Raw genomic sequence first — 20918 nt, 5'->3', positions numbered from 1 at the left:
TATGAAGCTGTGACATAGTTACTTCAGTGGATTGGTATACACACCCATGTGACATTTCTGACGCAGTATCACATTTGCCGTGTGCGCAAATTCATATCGCATTCGAAGATATTCCACATATATATCATGCCCAAGATCCTTTTGTACAAAAAAAAAAACAAAAAAAAACAACGTGCAACAACTTTAGCCTTTTTTAAGTTCTTGCTGGATCCAAAAATAATCAAACACATTTTAGGATTTTAGTCCCACACATTCTTCGTTTTGTTTACCCAAGCATTCATCTTTGAATTTGCCAGCAACCTTTATATTGGCATTACTACACAACGGGTGTTCTTTTGGATAATAGCTCTTAACAAATTCATTTGTGAGTACACTTGGCTATCGAAATAAATGTCATTGATGGTTACGTTTATTACAGGAACGTCTATGTTGGTATAAAGCATCTTGACATGATCCTGGTAAAGCCGTTTGATCCTGTTGTAAATAAACCCTCATACATGAGTATCCCACACAAGTCGAATAAAGTTTATCAAACATTAGTTGCTTTTGTTAACCTCAGCTTTGCTTTAATACTATGAACAGCATAAACCCACCATCAAATATCTTCCGACATTCAAATGCCGGGTCTGCAAATGAGTCTTCGAAGTTTGTCGTGTTTACTATAACGATGGTTGACTCGAATATGTATTAGAAATTGTCCATCATCTTGCAAATACAGAATTGTTCATGAATTTAAAGAAATCTTTATCAACGTCATTTGGAGGCCTTTGTTCTCAGATCCCTATTCATTTGAATGCACAAGCCCTTCCAAATGTGATGGTAAAATCCAAGCGCTCAATGGACTTTACTTACATGCATTCCCAATCACAAATACAGCTGCAGACTTTTGTAAGTGTAATACATAGTTGTGTTATGTCCTCAGACTTAAAACAAGTTTTGTGCAGTGAGTACATTTACTTCAGGGTTTGTTCACGATTGCGGACTGATAAGGTGGTAACTACCCACCAGGCACTGTCAATGCTTCTGGCGCTAACCGATAATCTCTATGGGTATGGTGAAGTTGTTCATTGTATTTTAGATCAACTTCAAAGTATCCATGGCAACTGCTGCTGCTGTAATCGCTTAAACACTTTTGTAGGTCAACGCGTGCCAAATCAATCAACTGAAATCCCCCGACAGGTAATGACTGTGTCATTGACAAGTCATAAAGGTTACTGGGATCAATATAAAAATGCAACTGCTAGGGGCACCGGGATAATGTCCATCTATGTTTGGGTTGTTCGCGCACGCATATCGATGACTTGCCATAGAAATCCAACCACGAAGTGAGCGCACAATAAACAGATAATGGTCAATATAGGTTAGCAATTCCAACTAGATTTGGCTCTTTGACAACAATGCATCCCATGCCATTCCCGGTCATGCGAAGTAATGTGAGGAAATCAAGCTGATATATGTACCCGAGTCCCTGGATTGCCAAATGAAATGTTAGAAGCCCAAAGGTCACTGGAATTAAGATACATCTCAAAGATTTTACGTGTGCTATGTATCTGTAACTGACATCAACCTTACATCACCAGATTCACTTTCATATTTCACCAACTCTGATGGAGATGTCTCCCCTGTTATTAAAGATTTTCTTTGCTCTGGTAGTTAGGCAAGAAATGGCAATGTTGTACTTGATAGCATGGCACTGTTACCAATTGAGCTATTGCCTTGTTAATAAAGTAAATGAAAAACCTTGTATGTAAAGTTGACATATATTGACAGATATGCACACGCACCCACCCCATAACAAATATAGAAAATATACGCCATTTTAAATTACTGTTTTATATTATGCACATCCATACATGATCCCTTGTAGGGTAAGCATGCAGAATCATAAAATAGTAATTTTAGGTCTACCAGATATTTGTAAGCATAACCTCCAGTAAATAATCCAAGTATTTTTTTTAATATTAACAAACAAAAATTCAGTTTTCTTTCCATATGAAGACAAGCTTGCGTTATTTTGGTTGGAGTTTAAAGGACACCAGATATTAAGATATTGCTCGATTAAATCTAAATAGCTTATTTTAAGATAAATAAGCTGATTACTGATTCAATTAATATGGAAATCTGACTCGTGTAAATGCACCAGTGAGTTTATGTTGCTATATATCAATCGAGCCAGTATCTGTTTCTTCTGTGTAAAATAATACCGTATACAGCCTCAAAGACGTGTCTGCATTTGGCCACTTCACTTTCGTAGATTATTAAATCCACAGGTTGCGTACAGTATGTGGCTGTATGATAATGGGAATAAAAGTCATAATGGATAGGAGGCGACGTATATCAAGCTAAAAATGTCAAAATGCTTCTTATCCCTCGACTTATTTTTATCATCAGTAGGCTCAAAAATGTCGGCACGATGTCTTTCACAGCGTCAGCTACTTTGTAAACTTGGTCATCCAGCCATAGTTAGAGCATTTTAGATTGAAACTAGTACAACAATTAATATACACATAACACATTCATTCTATTGTAAGGTACTGACCATTTAATTTTCAGGAGGTGGCAGTGATTTTCTTTTGACCTGAAATATTTTCTTTTATCTCAAGATAACTACAGTAATGTTTTTCAAATAATATCATGGATATAATGTGGTCTTAATGTGCTCTAAATCAGAGCAGGATACTTTTTCTAGCTACTGACAGACTTAAGTTAAACAAAACAATAGCAGGCCGCTACCCTAGAAGATTTAATTGTTGGTCACCAATATAATTGCGGTATTATGTTTCGTGGTATGTTCAGAAATACTGCGGAACAAAATATTTTGTAGTACCCAGTTCTAATATATATATATACATACATATATATATATATATATATATATATATATATATATATATATATATATATATATATATATATATATATATATATATATATATATATAATTATGCAGCTTTCTCTCAGTGCATCACACATCCCTTCGTGCATTTTCATGAAAAATATGTACGACTCAAACTGGAGCAAATGATGCAAAATTTTGGTGGTAACAGCTGTTCATCTTCCAGTTCATGGATGCAGGTAATCATGGTAAAGGATGTGGATTGGTGACATACCAGTTTTGGGTAGTATATTTATTGAAGATGAAAGCACAGCATATAAGTCATTGGAGGCACTACTTCTGGCAATATGCGTTTGCAAAACAGTTTGAAGTGTGAATTGTGAAAGATGCTTCCTTCTGGCACACTCAACAACTTGCACACAAGCTTCTCTGCATCCATCATTGAGTCACGTGCAAGTTCTCCTTTCTCATGGTCTTTGAGGAGGTGACTGTTTGTCCTGAATACTTCCATAGTCTTCTTGGTATGGCCAGCAAAGTAGGATATAAAATCGCATCCTATTTTTGAATCGAAAGGTTGGAGGGGTTCAAAGACAGGCTCTGAAGGAAAGTTTCTACCTGATTTCATGCACTGGAATATATTTATGACATTTGCATGTGCCTGCCTTCATCGACATCTTGCACCTTATTTTGTGGAAATGTATTAATACAACAACTCTCTGCACCAGTGTGCATACAATGCAGGGCAAGCATTGTATCTGCCTTCGTGTGGATGGCCTGTAGCTGTAAAATGTTCAAATCTGGGTTAGATGTCTCTATTTTGTCTTCGTCTCTCTCCACCAGCAACTTGTTGTGTTTTGTCTGTAGAAGCATTTGCGATCAGATGATTTGAGAAGAAGCGGGCTATGTCTGCCTTGTTAGCAGGCATGCTCTAGAAAGTCATTCAAGCTATGGTGGACTGGAAAAGAATAATCTTACAATAATCTTATGATAAGACAAGAATGTTTCAAGCATTTTTTCCTGATACCAGGCTTGATTTAAATCTCTCTATACTGATTAAAAGTAACATTGATTACTGTCAAAGGGTCTTCTGACATGAATGACATGTTCGACAGATGCATCTGCCAGTTAACATAAGTTTGTGACTCTGCAGTTTTTCAAATACCACTATTAGGACTCCAGGAAGGACGATCTATCAATAGTAACTTCTAGTGGACAGGTTATGCCCTTGGTCATCATACCCGCTAGAATGGCTTCGTTAAGACTGCCATTTGTGTATGCAAGAACAACTGGCAGTCATAAACTCGTGTAATATCTTATTTAGTTTCACCTTCCTATTCAGTCTCTGCCACTCATTTCTCAAATGTTTTTACAATCAAAACCAATGTAGGAAAGGTGTACGCCCACATTACCTCCCAGCTGATTAAAAAGAGTTTGTACATCCCATGCTATTTGGTTGTGGAAATATGAAAAAGATAGTCAAGCATCTTATCGCCCCATAAGGCACAGACCTAGTGGAAAGTTCCTGCCGAGACAACTCTGTATGAAGAAATTATCCTCCCTTCATAGCGAGTTGTCCAGGGCATTGAGCCAGACATGAATTTGTCAGACTTAAATATTACCTGATATTGGGCGTACCCATGAAGGCATTCCACTTCCATAAGGCGAATGTCTGGTGACTGCCCCACTCCCAATACTAATACCAACACCACTTACTTGCAGAGGTATGCCACCACAAATGAATTTTTTGATATTAATAGGACTGTGTTTCATGGATATGTTCCATGTATGTGTAGAAGGCATTAATCATGGCTTTCATTTCCAAGAGATCGATATGAAGAGTCTTCTCATAAAGTAACCATAGCCAATGACTATCGCAGGTCCAGCAGCAAGCTGGGACTGTAACAGGTGTATCACTGAAATACAATTTGCTTGGCCAGGATAAAAAAAACCTCCCTGCTTTTGTTGGAACTGCCTCATTGAATTCTCTGTGACAATCGTCTCTTTTCTTCTACGTTTCCAAACATGGTTGTGTAGGGATAGGATATTACACCGAGAGTTAAAGGGCAACTCTTCTGCCTCTTGTTTTCTTACCTCAATTCGACACCCTAACAGAAGTGGAGATCGAAAGTGAGGGAGTGTGTAGAAAGGCAACAATGATTGTTACTGGCTTTTTCGGCCTGATGTGTGAAGTCAAGTAAAGAATAAATTGACACAATGTTTCTGACTAACTTTGACATGGCACTAACGACTTGTCTGGCACTTAATCAACATCTAGACAAGGTATGCTTGGAGAAAATATCTCTGAACGTGACTTTTTACCAGTGATATGAGAAAGTTGCATCATTTGACTGATTGGATTTTAAAACACGACCCAAATAGGTATAACTGCTGACAAATGAAAAAAGCATGGCCATTAAGATGTACAAAGGGAGAAGATAGAAATCTGAAAGAAACTAAAAGATCATGGATACCAATTTTTGTGCATTATAGATGATATTCTCAAATGCATATTGTAAACATATCTTTAATAATTTCCTTAAACCTGTGATAGAAGGATTTATCAATGACATATCATCAGCAAAACTAAAATTGTTAAGAAATAACACATTTAGTATCAAATGAAACTCCATGTTACACTGATCCCGCTTATGATTTAATGTGTCTTTGTTTTATAATGAAGGGGGTGAAACACCTTCCTGCCTCACTCCAATGGTTACATGGAAGAAGTGGATACTTGAGTTCCCCAATGCAATCAGTACAACTGTTAGCCATTCCCATTAACTAAAGTATGAATTATACAGAGAGGTATTTGACTATCAAGCAACTTTTTTTTATTGAGTATACTTATGTTACTTGTTTAGGCTCTAATAAACAGTAACAAAAGAAAGCTGTGAAAACAACAAGCTTTGAAAAATTTAACAAATAATTTATTTCCCTGGGAAAATGCTGTAAAAATGAAACTTATGGTTTTAAGAATCAAATCCAAAACTAATCCAAGAATAATCCACGAATTAAATTTAGAAGTGCTGATAATGAAATGTTCTAATGAATTCAAGTTTGAGTCCCGATGAAGAATCCAAAATGGAAGGCAATGACGTATACTGTAGTCAGTATGGTGTTGTATCATCTATAGTTCTGTGTTTTGAATTTCAGAATAAAATTTAAATAAATGTCTTTGTCCAATAATTCTGTATGAGTAAACAAATATTTCCAAAAAAAACAGAATTAACCTTTTAGATCCAAATAATCTGAACAAAAATTAAAATGTAATTCCCAAACTGGTCACAAACAAATGAACACCTTGACATCAAGTCTTTTAAGCCCAAACTGACAAAAATCTCTATAAACAAAGATTATACAGTAACTCGAGACGCAAAACAGATTCCCGGATGAGGGTCACATGATCACAGTGTAGAAAGATTTATGGAGAAATTTACAAATGTTCCAGAATTAAAAGAATGATTACAACATTATTCAGTATTTATTCTTTTGTCTTCAATCAGTACTGAACAGCCAACCTGGTACTTGTTATGCTGTACCATAAAACATTAAACCAAACCAATCTCTTACTATAGTCAATCCTTGTGCTTAATGGTTTGTTTTTCAGCATTATTTGTACACTAGACTGATTCTTCCTCTCTCTCTCTTGGATTTTTTCAAGGTTATTGCTCATCAGTCACATTTTTATAAGACTGGAAATAGTGTGCCATCTTAAAAATGTGCTATGAACAAAGATGAGACTGTCATGAGGTCAAAAGGTCAAGGTCATGAGACTTATGGGGAAAGAGCAGCAACATTTTTTTTGGCAGCAATGCTAAAAAAATTCAGATATTAAAAAGACATATTTTTTGATTTTATTTTGGGAAGGAATAAGAAGTTAAAGTTTAATAACATGTCTAAAGTAATCTCAACAACACAACTCAGAAATATGAGAAATATGTTTTGTATGCTTTTACTTAAAATAATGTAATGACTTAAAATAACAAAATCAACACAATATGAAAAATTCCTTAAAATATGATCCTAATTATAAGACATTCAGCAAATATTAATTGTATTATATAAATCATTCAATTAAATATTTTAAACTAAAAAGAAACCCAGAGATACATGAATGCTAACTTATGGTCAATAATTATACTGCCACTGTGCAATATCATACTCTGCCATTATTTGATTTTATAACTTATCAAGGTAAATTCATATGCTGAAAAAATAACAAAAATTGGAAATGAAATATTGGTACCCTATATTTCTAATACACAAAAGTGTTTCTTAACAAGCATACACAAAAATATCATTTATAATTGCATAAGGGCATGAACTAAAAAGTAATTAGAGCTATGAATACATGTAATTGTAAACAATTTTGTAATGTAAGTATACAAGTTCTAGAAATGTATATACAAGGTATTAGCTGACCTTCAACATGCCAAACATTGAAATGGCATGAAAATTATATTAAAATTAGATGAAGTCTGGGAAAACAATAAGAATGTAATTTATTTTATATATGTGGACCTGCAAAGGTACTTTTCTGTTCAGCTTAGGTAAAACCAATGAGCCGCCTGCAGACTCAGGGATGTAGAATAGACCCAAAATGGCCTCCTGCTGACTCAGGGTATAGAATAGACCCAAAATGGCCTCCTGCAGCCCATGGTATGAAATAGTGTGCCATCAGATCTGTGTATGTTATAATGGGATGCAACTGATTATTTGTACACCAATTTTCTAAAGGCTGTCAATGTCTCCTTCTGCTTAGTCCATATAATCAACTTTGAACTGAAGATATATACAAGATTCTGGAAACCAATGATATCTTGACCAACGGCATACATCTCCTGTCAGATATTCAATGCAAATCTTATTCTTTTTCTTATACTGAACTTCAGTACTGTAAAACTAAATAATTTTAAACCATTTGTTCACAAAACAAACATAAGATAATAAATCTTCATAGGACAGGTGTCATACCGCCCCAAGTATCAGTCATTATTGCTCCCTAATCCTGGCTTTATACTTTCAACAAGAAAGCAGATTAAGGTATACACAGCCATACTCCAGTGATTGCATCTATACTGCTGTACACACTGCCATACTCCAGTGATTGCATCTATACTGCTGTACACACTGCCAAGCATCTAACAGAATTTCCACTTTAAACGGACAACATTGCTACAACAATAAATATTTTTGTGGCTTTATCATAATGTAACGTTCTTTCAAGGGACTGTCATTACAAATATTGAAAGTGGTTTTCGTTATCTAATAGGAGTAGGAAGTCACAACCAACCATGTAAATTTACATCCTATCTCTTCCTGAGTTCATACTGCTATAAAAAGTAAAACAAGATATCATATAAATGATATCACACCATTTTGCGCTTTGCTGTACACTTTGATTTTACAAAGAGAATTACCATAAAGACACTGTACTGACGAGTATATTACATTTTGAAAATCCCTGAATAATACCCATGAAAAGAAATAAAATCACAATATATATTATCTTATTTATATATGCTTATTAAATTGTTTACAAAACAGTGGCAAAGTAGTAGCTATACTGGGCAATCTATGGAAAGTTTTTACATTGATCTGAATATCTTTAATACAGAATGTTTTGTGGTTCTGTCTAATAAGTTGTGTGTTGCTCATATTTATTTTTATATAATTATCTGCTTACATTACAAAATAATCTGGAAATATACATTATTTGTACAAATGGAAATTCAAGCCATGGATATGTTTCTCAGTTCTGTCGGTAAAATAATCCATAAACAAGTGTTCAGGCCAATTCTGCAGCAAATGTAACATATCAATTAAAATAACATACTAACAGAAGCTACGTTAGTAAGATTTTTCTCTTGCATTTTCCATCAAGCCTATAAACTGGCCTTGAGAGTTTAGAATGTCATATTCAAGGAAATAAAAATTCTATTTTGGAATATAATATCTGAGAGATCAGTATAAATAGTCTTTTCTAAAACAATGTTTCACCAGATTATATTCTACAAATTTTATAACCCAATGAAATTTATATCAAATTCAACACAATTTCTGTTTTTTTTCCTTAGACATCATATATGTTTAACTTCGATATGCCTTACATTTTGAAAACACGAGTAAGAAATGTATTCAATTAGGGGCAGTCCATTTAGTGCCTATCCCATGAGTCAGCAATTTTCACACATCACCATTCAATGGTGTACTTTTTTCTACCCCCCCCCCCATGCATATGTACACTTTTGCTTAGTACACCTCCCCACAAAAACACTGTTAACTTGATGGCATTTCAAATCAAACAGGAGTTTCTTTAGTAACCAGTCACCATATTTACATGGGTGAGTCTATGTTTTCAAGTAACAGATGTGATCATTCACAGTGTTAGATAATCTCAATAATTCTGTAAATATTGGAGTTACATATCTTTGAACAAATGTGGACAAGAATTCCTCCTTTTTATTTGCTAAGTTTTTTTAATAGAAATATTACAACTAGACATTGCATATAATGGATGCAGATGATAAAGTTTTGACTGCAATGGACTGTTCAGGAAACCAGAAAAGGACACAGAGGCTTGTAAAATTATTTACAATTTACCTATCAGTCGTAAAAAACTACATGGGAAGACAAAGTTCTCTTGTGTAGCCTACATAAAATCAAAACTGATATTTCAAGCTACATTTTGCATAGCATAATAAATCTGGTACTGATGTTTAACTCATGCACACTTCACTCCAAGTATTATTGCTCCCTAATCCTGGCTTTATACTTCCAACAACAAAGCAGATTAAGGTATACACAGCCATACTCCAGTGATTGCATCTATACTGCTGTACACACAGCCATACTCCAGTGATTGCATCTATACTGCTGTACACACTGCCATACTCCAGTGATTGCATCTATACTGCTGTACACACTGCCAAGCATCTAACAGAATTTCCACTTTAAACGGACAACATTGCTACAACAATAAATATTTCTGTGGCTTTATCATAATGTAACGTTCTTTCAAGGGACTGTCATTACAAATATTGAAAGTGGTTTTCGTTATCTAATAGGAGTAGGAAGTCACAACCAACCATGTAAATTTACATCCTATCTCTTCCTGAGTTCATACTGCTATAAAAAGTAAAACAAGATATCATATAAATGACATCACACCATTTTGCGCTTTGCTGTACACTTTGATTTTACAAAGAGAATTACCATAAAGACACTGTACTGACGAGTATATTACATTTTGAAAATCCCTGAATAATACCCATGAAAAGAAATAAAATCACAATATATATTATCTTATTTATATATGCTTATTAAATTGTTTACAAAACAGTGGCAAAGTAGTAGCTATACTGGGCAATCTATGGAAAGTTTTTACATTGATCTGAATATCTTTAATACAGAATGTTTTGTGGTTCTGTCTAATAAGTTGTGTGTTGCTCATATTTATTTTTATATAATTATCTGCTTACATTACAAAATAATCTGGAAATATACATTATTTGTACAAATGGAAATTCAAGCCATGGATATGTTTCTCAGTTCTGTCGGTAAAATAATCCATAAACAAGTGTTCAGGCCAATTCTGCAGCAAATGTAACATATCAATTAAAATAACATACTAACAGAAGCTACATTAAAAAGTTTTTTCTCTTGCATTTTCCATCAAGCCTATAAACTGGCCTTGAGAGTTTAGAATGTCATATTCAAGGAAATAAAAATTCTATTTTGGAATATAATATCTGAGAGATCAGTATAAATAGTCTTTTCTAAAACAATGTTTCACCAGATTATATTCTACAAATTTTATAACCCAATGAAATTTATATCAAATTCAACACAATTTCTTGATGTTACATCTCAGAATAACAAACCTCTTCATGTGGCAAAAATATTAATAAGTTTGCCTCTTTCACAAATAATGTCCGAGTCTTATAAAAAAAGTAAACAATTTTGATGAAGAAAGAATAAACTAGTTTTCTTTTCTCTTTTTCTTAAAATACACAAGAGTACATTCTATGGAAAAGATAACAAAGCTTAGTTTCCTTTATCTGACAAAAAATTAAATTCATAAAAAATGCTAACATATTGTATCTCATATTGTGTCAAATAGGGAGTTTGGGAAAACAACAAGCACACACAGTTTATTTTATATTTGTGGGCATATAATAGTGGTATCTATTCACCTTAGTAACAATAATAAAATAAACTTCAGAAAATCAACTGCACAATATTGTCAAAGAAACACTCATTTCTTTCCTTGAAAAGAAAAATATTCAATTACTGAAAAAATTATGCAATCAGTGTAGCTTTCTTACATGAAACAAGATACAATGAAAATGTTCTCAAAAAGAATACTCAAATGGTGTATTGGTCACACAACTTTCTCCTATCTAGAAGTGTAATAATATATTTTAAGCTATCACAACACATCTGACAGTAATCACAACCTGACCTACCATACACATATCAAGGGAAATTTCTCAATTGTTTAATTTTGGCAATTTCTAAGACTGAGTCAAACCATGTAGAAATTCAGCTAGTGGAACCTGCTGTACATAGATCTACATTATGAAGTGTCTGTTTTTTTTCCTTAGACATCATATATGTTTAACTTCGATATGCCTTACATTTTGAAAACATGAGTAAGAAATGTATTCAATTAGGGGCAGTCCATTTAGTGCCTATCCCATGAGTCAGCAATTTTCACACATCACCATTCAATGGTGTACTTTTTTCTACCCCCCCCCCCATGCATATGTACACTTTTGCTTAGTACACCTCCCCACAAAAACACTGTTAACTTGATGGCATTTCAAATCAAACAGGAGTTTCTTTAGTAACCAGTCACCATATTTACATGGGTGAGTCTATGTTTTCAAGTAACAGATGTGATCATTCACAGTGTTAGATAATCTCAATAATTCTGTAAATATTGGAGTTACATATCTTTGAACAAATGTGGACAAGAATTCCTCCTTTTTAGTTGCTAAGTTTTTTTAATAGAAATATTACAACTAGACATTGCATATAATGGATGCAGATGATAAAGTTTTGACTGCAATGGACTGTTCAGGAAACCAGAAAAGGACACAGGGGCTTGTAAAATTATTTACAATTTACCTATCAGTCGTAAAAAACTACATGGGAAGACAAAGTTCTCTTGTGTAGCCTACATAAAATCAAAACTGATATTTCAAGCTACATTTTGCATAGCATAATAAATCTGGTACTGATGTTTAACTCATGAACACTTCACTCTGTATGCCCATCCAAAGATTGGCTTTCTATCATACCTTTAAAGAATGCCAGACCATTTTCCCATGATGCTACTCAACAAGGCTATGATCATGCCCATTTAACATGCAGGTCCAATGAGGTGAATGGAATACTGCCTTCTCATTGGCCAACTGAAAATCAAGTACTGCACCTACCTATAACTTATTTCCTTTAAACTTTTCACTTTTAAAATTGGTAGGGGGTACAAACAATTGGAAGGCGTGAGAATACTATAGGTTGTTTGTTGTTGGCTAAGGCAAATAGGTTTTACTTGTAGTAGCTATAATATAGTTTGTGTTATTATGTGTATACATACTACCTTGAATTACTACCCCTCCCCCCAACACACACATACACAAACTTCAAACCATCCTCCTGCCTCCATTTGTATGTAAAAAATGAACAATCTATGCCATGAGCTGCTTGCATATTGTAATTATTTAATTAGTGTCATAACTACCAAGACTTGGACACACTAAATAATGTTGCAAGGTGTTAATTAGTGTGACATAATTTGTATGCCATGTTTATAACATGGAATTAATATGATGAAAGATGACACCATTAAATTACAAAGGAAAATAAGTTTATTCACAGCTGACGCATCCTTCATGAAAATCATTTTATGAAATTTCAATTTGTTTTATCTTCCTTATTTTGTCTGAATAAAAGAGATCAGCATGACAGATACTGTGCAAATGTTTTTCTTAGGTAATGATGTTATTGGCAGGCATTAAAAAAAAACCCCATCCCTTTCCTTGCAGCACAAAACCAAAATTTGCTTGTAAATGAAATTCTCTGCAACTTGATTTTCATGTAATTTCTTGAAAGTCTGGATGAGTAGAAGATTTAGGATATTTCCAGCATTACATTATAATGGAGCAAGATGGATTATATTAATCCTGTCTAACAGCACTGTATTACATGATAATGGAGGCAGATGGATTATAATAATCCTGTCTAACAGCACTGTATTACATGATAATGGAGCCACATGGATTATAATAATCCTGTCTAACAGCACTGTATTACATGATAATGGAGACAGATGGATTATATTAATCCTGTCTAACAGCACTGTATTACATGATAATGAAGCCAGATGGATTATAATAATCCTGTCTAACAGCACTGTATTACATGATAATGGAGCCAGATGGATTATAATAATCCTGTCTAACAGCACTGTATTACATGATAATGGAGCCAGATGGATTATAATAATCCTGTCTAACAGCACTGTATTACATGATAATGGAGCCAGATGGATTATAATAATTCTGTCTAACAGCACTGTATTACATGATAATGGAGCCAGATGGATTATAATAATCCTGTATAACAGCACTGTATTACATGATAATGGAGCCAGATGGATTATAATAATCCTGTCTAACAGCACTGTATTATATGATAATGGAGCCAAATGGATTATATTAATCAAGGCTGTTTTCCCATATTGTTTTTTTAAATATATTTACAAAAGCATTAAAGACTTGGTTAGGTATAGCAGGATGATTAACTAAGCCACGTCATTTTCTCTGTGGTTAGAAGTGAGTAGACAAATCTATTAGCACCTGCCTGATTGTTTTCATATAAGGACCTGGCATCACGCCTGCATAGGTCTAACCAGTTGGTTTTAAAATCCTATGTTGAAGCTTGTTATAATTTGGTAATTTATAGTATTTTAATCTCAAATTGAAGGTTTTTATTAGATCAGTTAACGGACAAGGAACCAAATTTGGCATACCTAGGTGGTACAACTTTCCGTCTTCGAGATATGCATAAGAATCCGATTATAAGAAATATAACAAATATGACTAATGCAATGGCACCAAAAACATAATACATTAACTTTGAAAAATCATTGTCATGGTCATGATGTCTTTTTGTTGTGGAATCTGGATTGTCAGTACTGGTAGGGTTACTTGTGGTTTTACCTCCTGCTATACAATTCTCATATTCATCAACAACTAACTTAGTTATTGCACAAATATTCTGCTGGAAACATGAACTATTACATGCAGGAGTCATTTCTTGACTAACACTATTAAAGATAAGATACTTTTGAAAAATGCCATTTTTAATGTTGTAAAAAGAATTCAATAACTGTTGCATGTCATATGGTGTGATTTTATCCAGAGCATAATCTTCCCTTGTATCATATTCTTGCAGCCATGTGGCATTTCCGTCAATATTGGCAGCTGTGAGGTTAAGGTAGAACTGCTTATATCGCTGGATAATCCCAGTTTCAAGGTCATATTCAAAAAGCCTTATTGAGGGATTGTTGGCTCCTACACCTGGAAGTGTGCTCCTCCATGGGGTCACAGATGGACTTAACAGCAGACATCCTACTGGTTTTTCTGTCGAGGGAAAAAGATGATTCAGCATTTCAAGTACTTTACAACCAAACTAACATAGTCCTCCCAATACACAAGGATTAGTTATATGCAGTGAGTGGCAATTTTAAAATAGTTGTCTCAAACCATGTCCAGTTAGAATGGAATTACCTTATAAACAAATAGTTACCAACAAGGTATTTTCCTGTGTGTAAACTGAACATTAATTCAAACACGATGTAGCTGGAGTGATACCTGATAAATGAAAGGAAGAAACCAGTTAAAACAATGCCATCTGAGCCTATTTATCTAAATTAATTACCTTATATTTCATGAAAAACAGCAGGCTAAATTATTAAAACTTACCGGGAAGATGGAAACGGCTGAATAATTTAGAACTAGAAATGCAGTGTATATGCAAAATTATCAAGTCAATGAAGACTGTGGACATGGAATTGGTTTATAACTTTAGGTAAACCAAGATCTATTACATATATACAAAATGTAATGGGTTATTCAACTGATTCAACAATAGATTTTACAGTGTTAAAATACAGCACAAACTGTTAGAAGCATGAACATTTTTGTGATGTTGATGTTCCTTGTGTTAAAAATATTCACATGCACAAAAATTCTTCAAAGTGTTCATTTGAAGATAATATCCTAAAATCTTAAAATAAATGACCATTATTCCAATTACTTCCAATAACTGGAGTTGATTAAACAGAGGCTATACAGACTTTAGGATACATGATAAGTACCATTTTGGATTGTATCTTTGTACAGTCCACTATGGTTTGAATAGACTGAGTTTAAATCAATATGCTTCATAATGAAAAGCAATTACACTATTTAATGAACCAGAGGGGTACAAATGTTATTGTACAAACTATTAACATTAATAAATGTGCAGATTAACAAGAGGCCCAAGTGGACATGAGACATCTTACCTGACCTCTGCCTAACAGCTAAACACAAGAATAGAAAAGTATGAAATCTGGGTGAGAATGATGCTTTCTGTATAATTTTCGTCCAATGTTTTTCACTGCATATGTTTTAAAAACAATTGCATTCACAGTTTCTCTATTCTTTAATTATCTTAATCCATATTTGATGGCACATCTGCAAACAACTTGGCCAATACTGCAAGGCCTTTTGCCGCATTATTTGTGTCAAAGTCTGTTATAGTCTGTGTTTTTTTAAAAATAATTGAATAAATAAAAGCTGCTTAAATTCTATTATTTAGTGCCAGATCAAACTTGGGCACATTGTTAAATTTGTTGAAAAATTTAGACAGGTTTTTTTTAATTAAAAAAACATGATATCATTAATGGTTATATACATTACTGAGACAATGGGGGTACAAACTTGAAAGCTCCTCATGACAGAATACTTTGTAAAGTTTGGTCAAATTCTGCTGACTGATTTCTGAGAATAGGTTGTTGAATTTTTATTTTTATTTTTAATAATGTAGGTCCTATTTGAAAGGTCTTTATGCCAGAATACTTTGTAAGGTTTGGTCAAATTTTGCTAACTGATTTTTGAGTAAAGGTTGTTGATTTTTTTTTCTATTTTAGTCATGGTGGTCTCATCAGAAAAGTCTGCATGCAGGAATACTTTGTGCCAAATAATGTCACATTTTGTTGAATGATTATTTAAAAGACAGTGTTTAAAGGTTTCAATAGTTTTACAAAGAACAGTGTCCATATTAGATGGCATATTAATATCATTTGTATCAACTTGAAAGAACTTGCAAGCAGGATGCATTCTGTTAAATATGGTCAAACTCATTTAATTAGTTTTCACAAGTTCTTTTCAGATCCCACCCACCCACCCCAAAATAATTAAAATTTTTAAAAATAATTAAAAATAAGTTATGGTTATTTTACATTGTCACTTACATCACCACCTCACTAGGACTATGGCAGATTACCAAGTGGTCTGCTGGCCTCTACAGATCATTCACCTCTATCCCCATTGGCTTTGTCTTGACCAGTGTGGGTATGTGATAAAGCTTGCCAGTAGCTACATGTGGGTTGCTGGTTCTTCCTCCACCAAATATACTGGCTGCCATATGTGATCTATCATGTGCTAACATGGCATTATCCCACCCCCAATCACAAATTCTTTATGACTTGATGATTTCTGCCAAATCTGGTCCAATTCTGCAAAGTGTATTTTAAGAAAATGTCGTTTAAAAGATTTTGTATTTTTAGTAATGGTAGCCATATTTGATTGAGGACTGATAACATTTTTTAACAAATGTAAAGCCTTTCATGCCAGTACACTTTCTGTCAAATTTCATTAATTTCTGTTGAACTGTTTTTAAGAAGTTAATCATTTCAAGGTTTTTCTGTTTTTTTTTATAGCAATACTGCCATATTTGATGGAAGATTGGTATAATTCACATACATTTGATATTGCTTCAGGACAGGATGCCTTATTTTTTCTACAAATGATGTGCAGTTTTCAGACGTTATTTCAAGGTTTTTATACTATATTGTTAATAATGGTGACCATAGCTGGTGGATACTATATTGTTAATAATGGTGACCATAGCTGGTGGATACTATATTGTTAATAATGGTGACCATTGCTGGTGGATACTATATTGTTAATAAAGGTGACCATAGCTGGTGGATCAGTTGCATTATACTATATTGTTAATAATGGTGACCATAGCTGGTGATCAGTTGCATTATACTATATTGTTAATAATGGTGACCATAGCTGGTGATCAGTTGCATTATACTACACTGTTAATAATGGTGACCATAACTGGTGGATACTATATTGTTAATAATGGTGACCATACCTGGTGGATACTATATTGTTGTTGTTGTTGTTTTAGGGTTTAACGCCATTTTTCAGCACACGATAGGCTATACATGGCGGCCAGTATTAATGGTGGAGGAAGAAGCCGGGAAAACCCCCGAAAGAACCACTGACCCACAAGAAGCTACTGGCAAGCTTTCTCACATACCCACATAGGCTGAATCCGAGACTTGAACCCATGCAGACAGAGGTACTATATTGTTAATAATGGTGACCATAGCTGGTGGATACTACATTGTTAATAATGGTGACCATAGCTGGTGGATCAGTTGCATTATACTATATTGTTAATGATGGTGACCATAGCTTGTGGATACTATATTGTTAATAACGGTGACTATAGCTGGTGGATACTATATTGTTAATAATGGTGACCTTAGCTGGTGGATACTATATTGTTAATAATGGTGACCATAACTGGTGGATCAGTTGCATTATACTATATTGTTAATAGTGGTGACCATAGCTGGTGATTAGTTGCATTATACTATATTGCTAATAATGGTGACCATAGCTGGTGATCAGTTGCATTATACTATCTTGTTAATAATGGTGACCATAGCTGGTGATCAGTTGCATTATACTACATTGTTAATAATGGTGACCATAGCTGGTGGATCAGTTGCATTATACTATATTGTTAATAATGGTGATCATACCTGGTGGATACTATATTGTTAATAATGGTGACCATAGCCGGTGGATACTATATTGTTAATAATGGTGACCATAGCTGGTGGACCAGTTGCATTATACTATATTGTTAATAATGGTGACCATAGCCGGTGGATACTATATTGTTAATAATGGTAACCATAGCTGGTGATCAGTTGCATTATACTTTATTTTTAATAATGGTGACCATAGCTGGTGGATCAGTTGCATTATACTATATTGTTAATAATGGTGACCATACCTGGTGGATACTATATTGTTAATAATGGTGACCATAGCTGGTGGATCAGTTGCATTATACTATATTGTTAATAATGGTGACCATAGCTGGTGGATCAGTTGCATTATACTATATTGTTAATAATGGTGACCATAGCTGGTGGATCAGTTGCATTATACTATATTGTTAATAATGGTGACCGCAGCTGGTGATCAGTTGCATTATACTTTATTTTTAATAATGGTGACCATAGCTGGTGATCAGTTGCATTATACTATATTGTTAATAATGGTGACCATAGCTGGTGATCAGTTGCATTATACTTTATTTTTAATAATGGTGACCATAGCTGGTGGATCAGTTGCATTATACTATATTGTTAATAATGGTGACCATAGCTGGTGATCAGTTGCATTATACTTTATTTTTAATAATGGTGACCATAGCTGGTGATCAGTTGCATTATACTATATTGTTAACAATGGTGACCATAGCTGGTGGATCAGTTGCATTATACTATATTGTTAATAATGGTGACCATAGCTGGTGGATCAGTTGCATTATACTATATTGTTAATAATGGCGATCATAGCTGGTGATCAGTTGCATTATACTTTGTTTTTAATAATGGTGACCATAGCTGGTGATCAGTTGCATTATACTATATTGTTAATAATGGTGACCATAGCTGGTGATCAATTGCATTATACTACATTGTTAATAACGGTGACCATAGCTTGTGGATCAGTTGCATTTGTCAAAATTTGAAATTTCTTCATGCCATGATGTTGTCTGTCAAATTTAGTCAAATTCTGTTTACTAGTTTTTAAGAAGCCAAAAGATTTTTTCTCTGTTAAGTAACAGGGGCCATATTTGATGGCAGATTGGCATAATTTGTATAAAATTAAAAGGCTTTTATGCCATGATGATTTCGTTAAGTTGGGTGAAATGGGTCCAATGGTTTTTGAGAGGATGTTGATAACAGTAATTGTAGATAGATGCATAACAGAAGATGGACTATGCATAATGGACACAGGTCCATATCATAAGCTTATTAGAATTTACAGCATTGTGAGCTAAGTGAAGCAAACAATGCAATTCCATATTTTCCTGAAAATTTACATTTCCTATGTAATAAGATGAAATAAAAGGTAATGACATGGATATTTCTCTCCTAAAGCATCCCAGCAACTAAATGAACCATCTAAAAAATTCAAAATTAATTGTATAATCAATAACAAGCAAATTCCATAGTGAAACATCCAGATAAGCAAAATTCTTGGTTGAACACGTAAAACATTCTAAGTGTCATGTCTATGACAAGTAAGTTTTTAATCAATATGAAAAATCTGCACAACAATTGGTACATGTTAAGAACTCTGGTTTACCACTAATATGTAACATAATTCCTCTAAGTTTTAAACCAATAGCTTTCAAAACTGAATTATCACATTAACCCCTAGTGACGACTTAATGGGGCAGGAGGTAGTAGCCTACTGCTGAGCTCTGTAGCGTCATGGTCATGCATGATACACTAAAGTGGGTGGTATTATAGAAAGGTTGACAGCTGTAGCTCTACAATGATACCAGTTAATCTGGAATATCTAGTTGCACTACAAAATACAGATAAAAAAACCTCATTTTTGGACCTGACTTTTTTCTACCCAAAATTTGCTTGTGGTCGGAATCCGATTTTGTGTTCAGATTTTAGACTTTTTGGTCTCAGATCTAAAGCAAACCGGTATGAACTGCAAACAGACAGATGAGCCTTTGCAAAAAGTAGGATAAGATGGGCATTTGGAATAAGGAGTGGTCTCCATTCAGAAATAATGGCTCTGTTTAGCACCAAAAAAAAAAAAAAAAAAAATCCAACTTTTACCTTTCTGCTCATGCACAAGTCAAATAGCCAATGAAAAATGATGTTTCTAACACAACTAGGCAGTATGCTATTGAAAGATCACCAGGGATTTGGTGTTTTCAAGTCTATTCAGAAATAGCTTTCAAAATGTTTTTCCTACTTGATTTTCAGGTGAAAATGACAAAAAGCTCTAGGGGTTAATGTGTTATGCAATAGTTACATACATTTATATCTATCATAACATAACTGTATTGTATATGAGGCGATCCATCAACTCTGATGAAGCAAATGCTGAGTCTGGGGAAGCAGGTTACCTAGTTACATAGTACAATTATTTGATGATAAAAACAAATATCAGTGCTATTTAATCCCCAGTAAAACCTGCAGTTTTTTTAATTATTTGAAACCAAACTCTTCAAATTTAAAATAGTTTTGTAAGGAGAGGCAATTTATGGAAGGGCAATAACCTTCTTAGAAAATGAGAATGTTCCAATGCTTTTAGCAAACCATTAACTATTCAGACAAGGTCAACTGCATTACAATATAATTGTATTGCTGCACAGTAACAGTGGAATGGATAGTATTCTGAACTTGATCAGTCAAAACACTATGTGGAACACATTTATTTGATCCATGGAGTAAAATGAGCTGATAAGAAAAAGCCCATATTCTTAAGATTTCATTAAATGTAACTTAAAAGTGATGCTAGCAGCTTGATATTCTCCAGGTCATAAGAGAAATAAAAACAGCATGGTTAGTAATAATGGACAGTGTGATTGAGACTGAAAACTGCATGGAATAGTAGTAATGGACTGTGTGATTGAGATTTAAAACAGCATGGAGAGAAGCAATGGATTGTGTGATTGA

The 20918-nt window shown here is 33.9% G+C and overlaps 1 protein-coding gene across 2 annotated transcripts in view; it reads right to left on the bottom strand.

Annotated features, from left to right (window-relative positions):
* Window positions 1-6772: 6772 nt before the first annotated feature.
* The window catches only part of LOC149806889 (acid sphingomyelinase-like phosphodiesterase 3b), a 43065-nt gene continuing 28919 nt past the window's right edge, over window positions 6773-20918 (bottom strand). The window contains exon 6 of one of the 2 annotated variants that reach the window (XM_089959157.1): window positions 6773-14487. In XM_089959157.1, coding sequence (XP_089815283.1) covers window positions 13841-14487 — 647 coding nt within the window. In that variant the 3' untranslated portion in view covers window positions 6773-13840. The remainder of the gene's footprint in view (window positions 14488-20918) is intronic. The other variant, XM_089959165.1, reaches the window with a different exon arrangement.

Source organism: Sinohyriopsis cumingii, chromosome 1, assembly GCF_028554795.1.
Source record: "Sinohyriopsis cumingii isolate HCF-2022 chromosome 1, ASM2855479v2, whole genome shotgun sequence".
NCBI lineage: Eukaryota > Metazoa > Mollusca > Bivalvia > Unionida > Unionidae > Sinohyriopsis > Sinohyriopsis cumingii.
The sequence above is the reverse complement of the archived record's forward strand: the minus strand, read 5'-3'. Positions and strand labels throughout refer to the sequence as shown.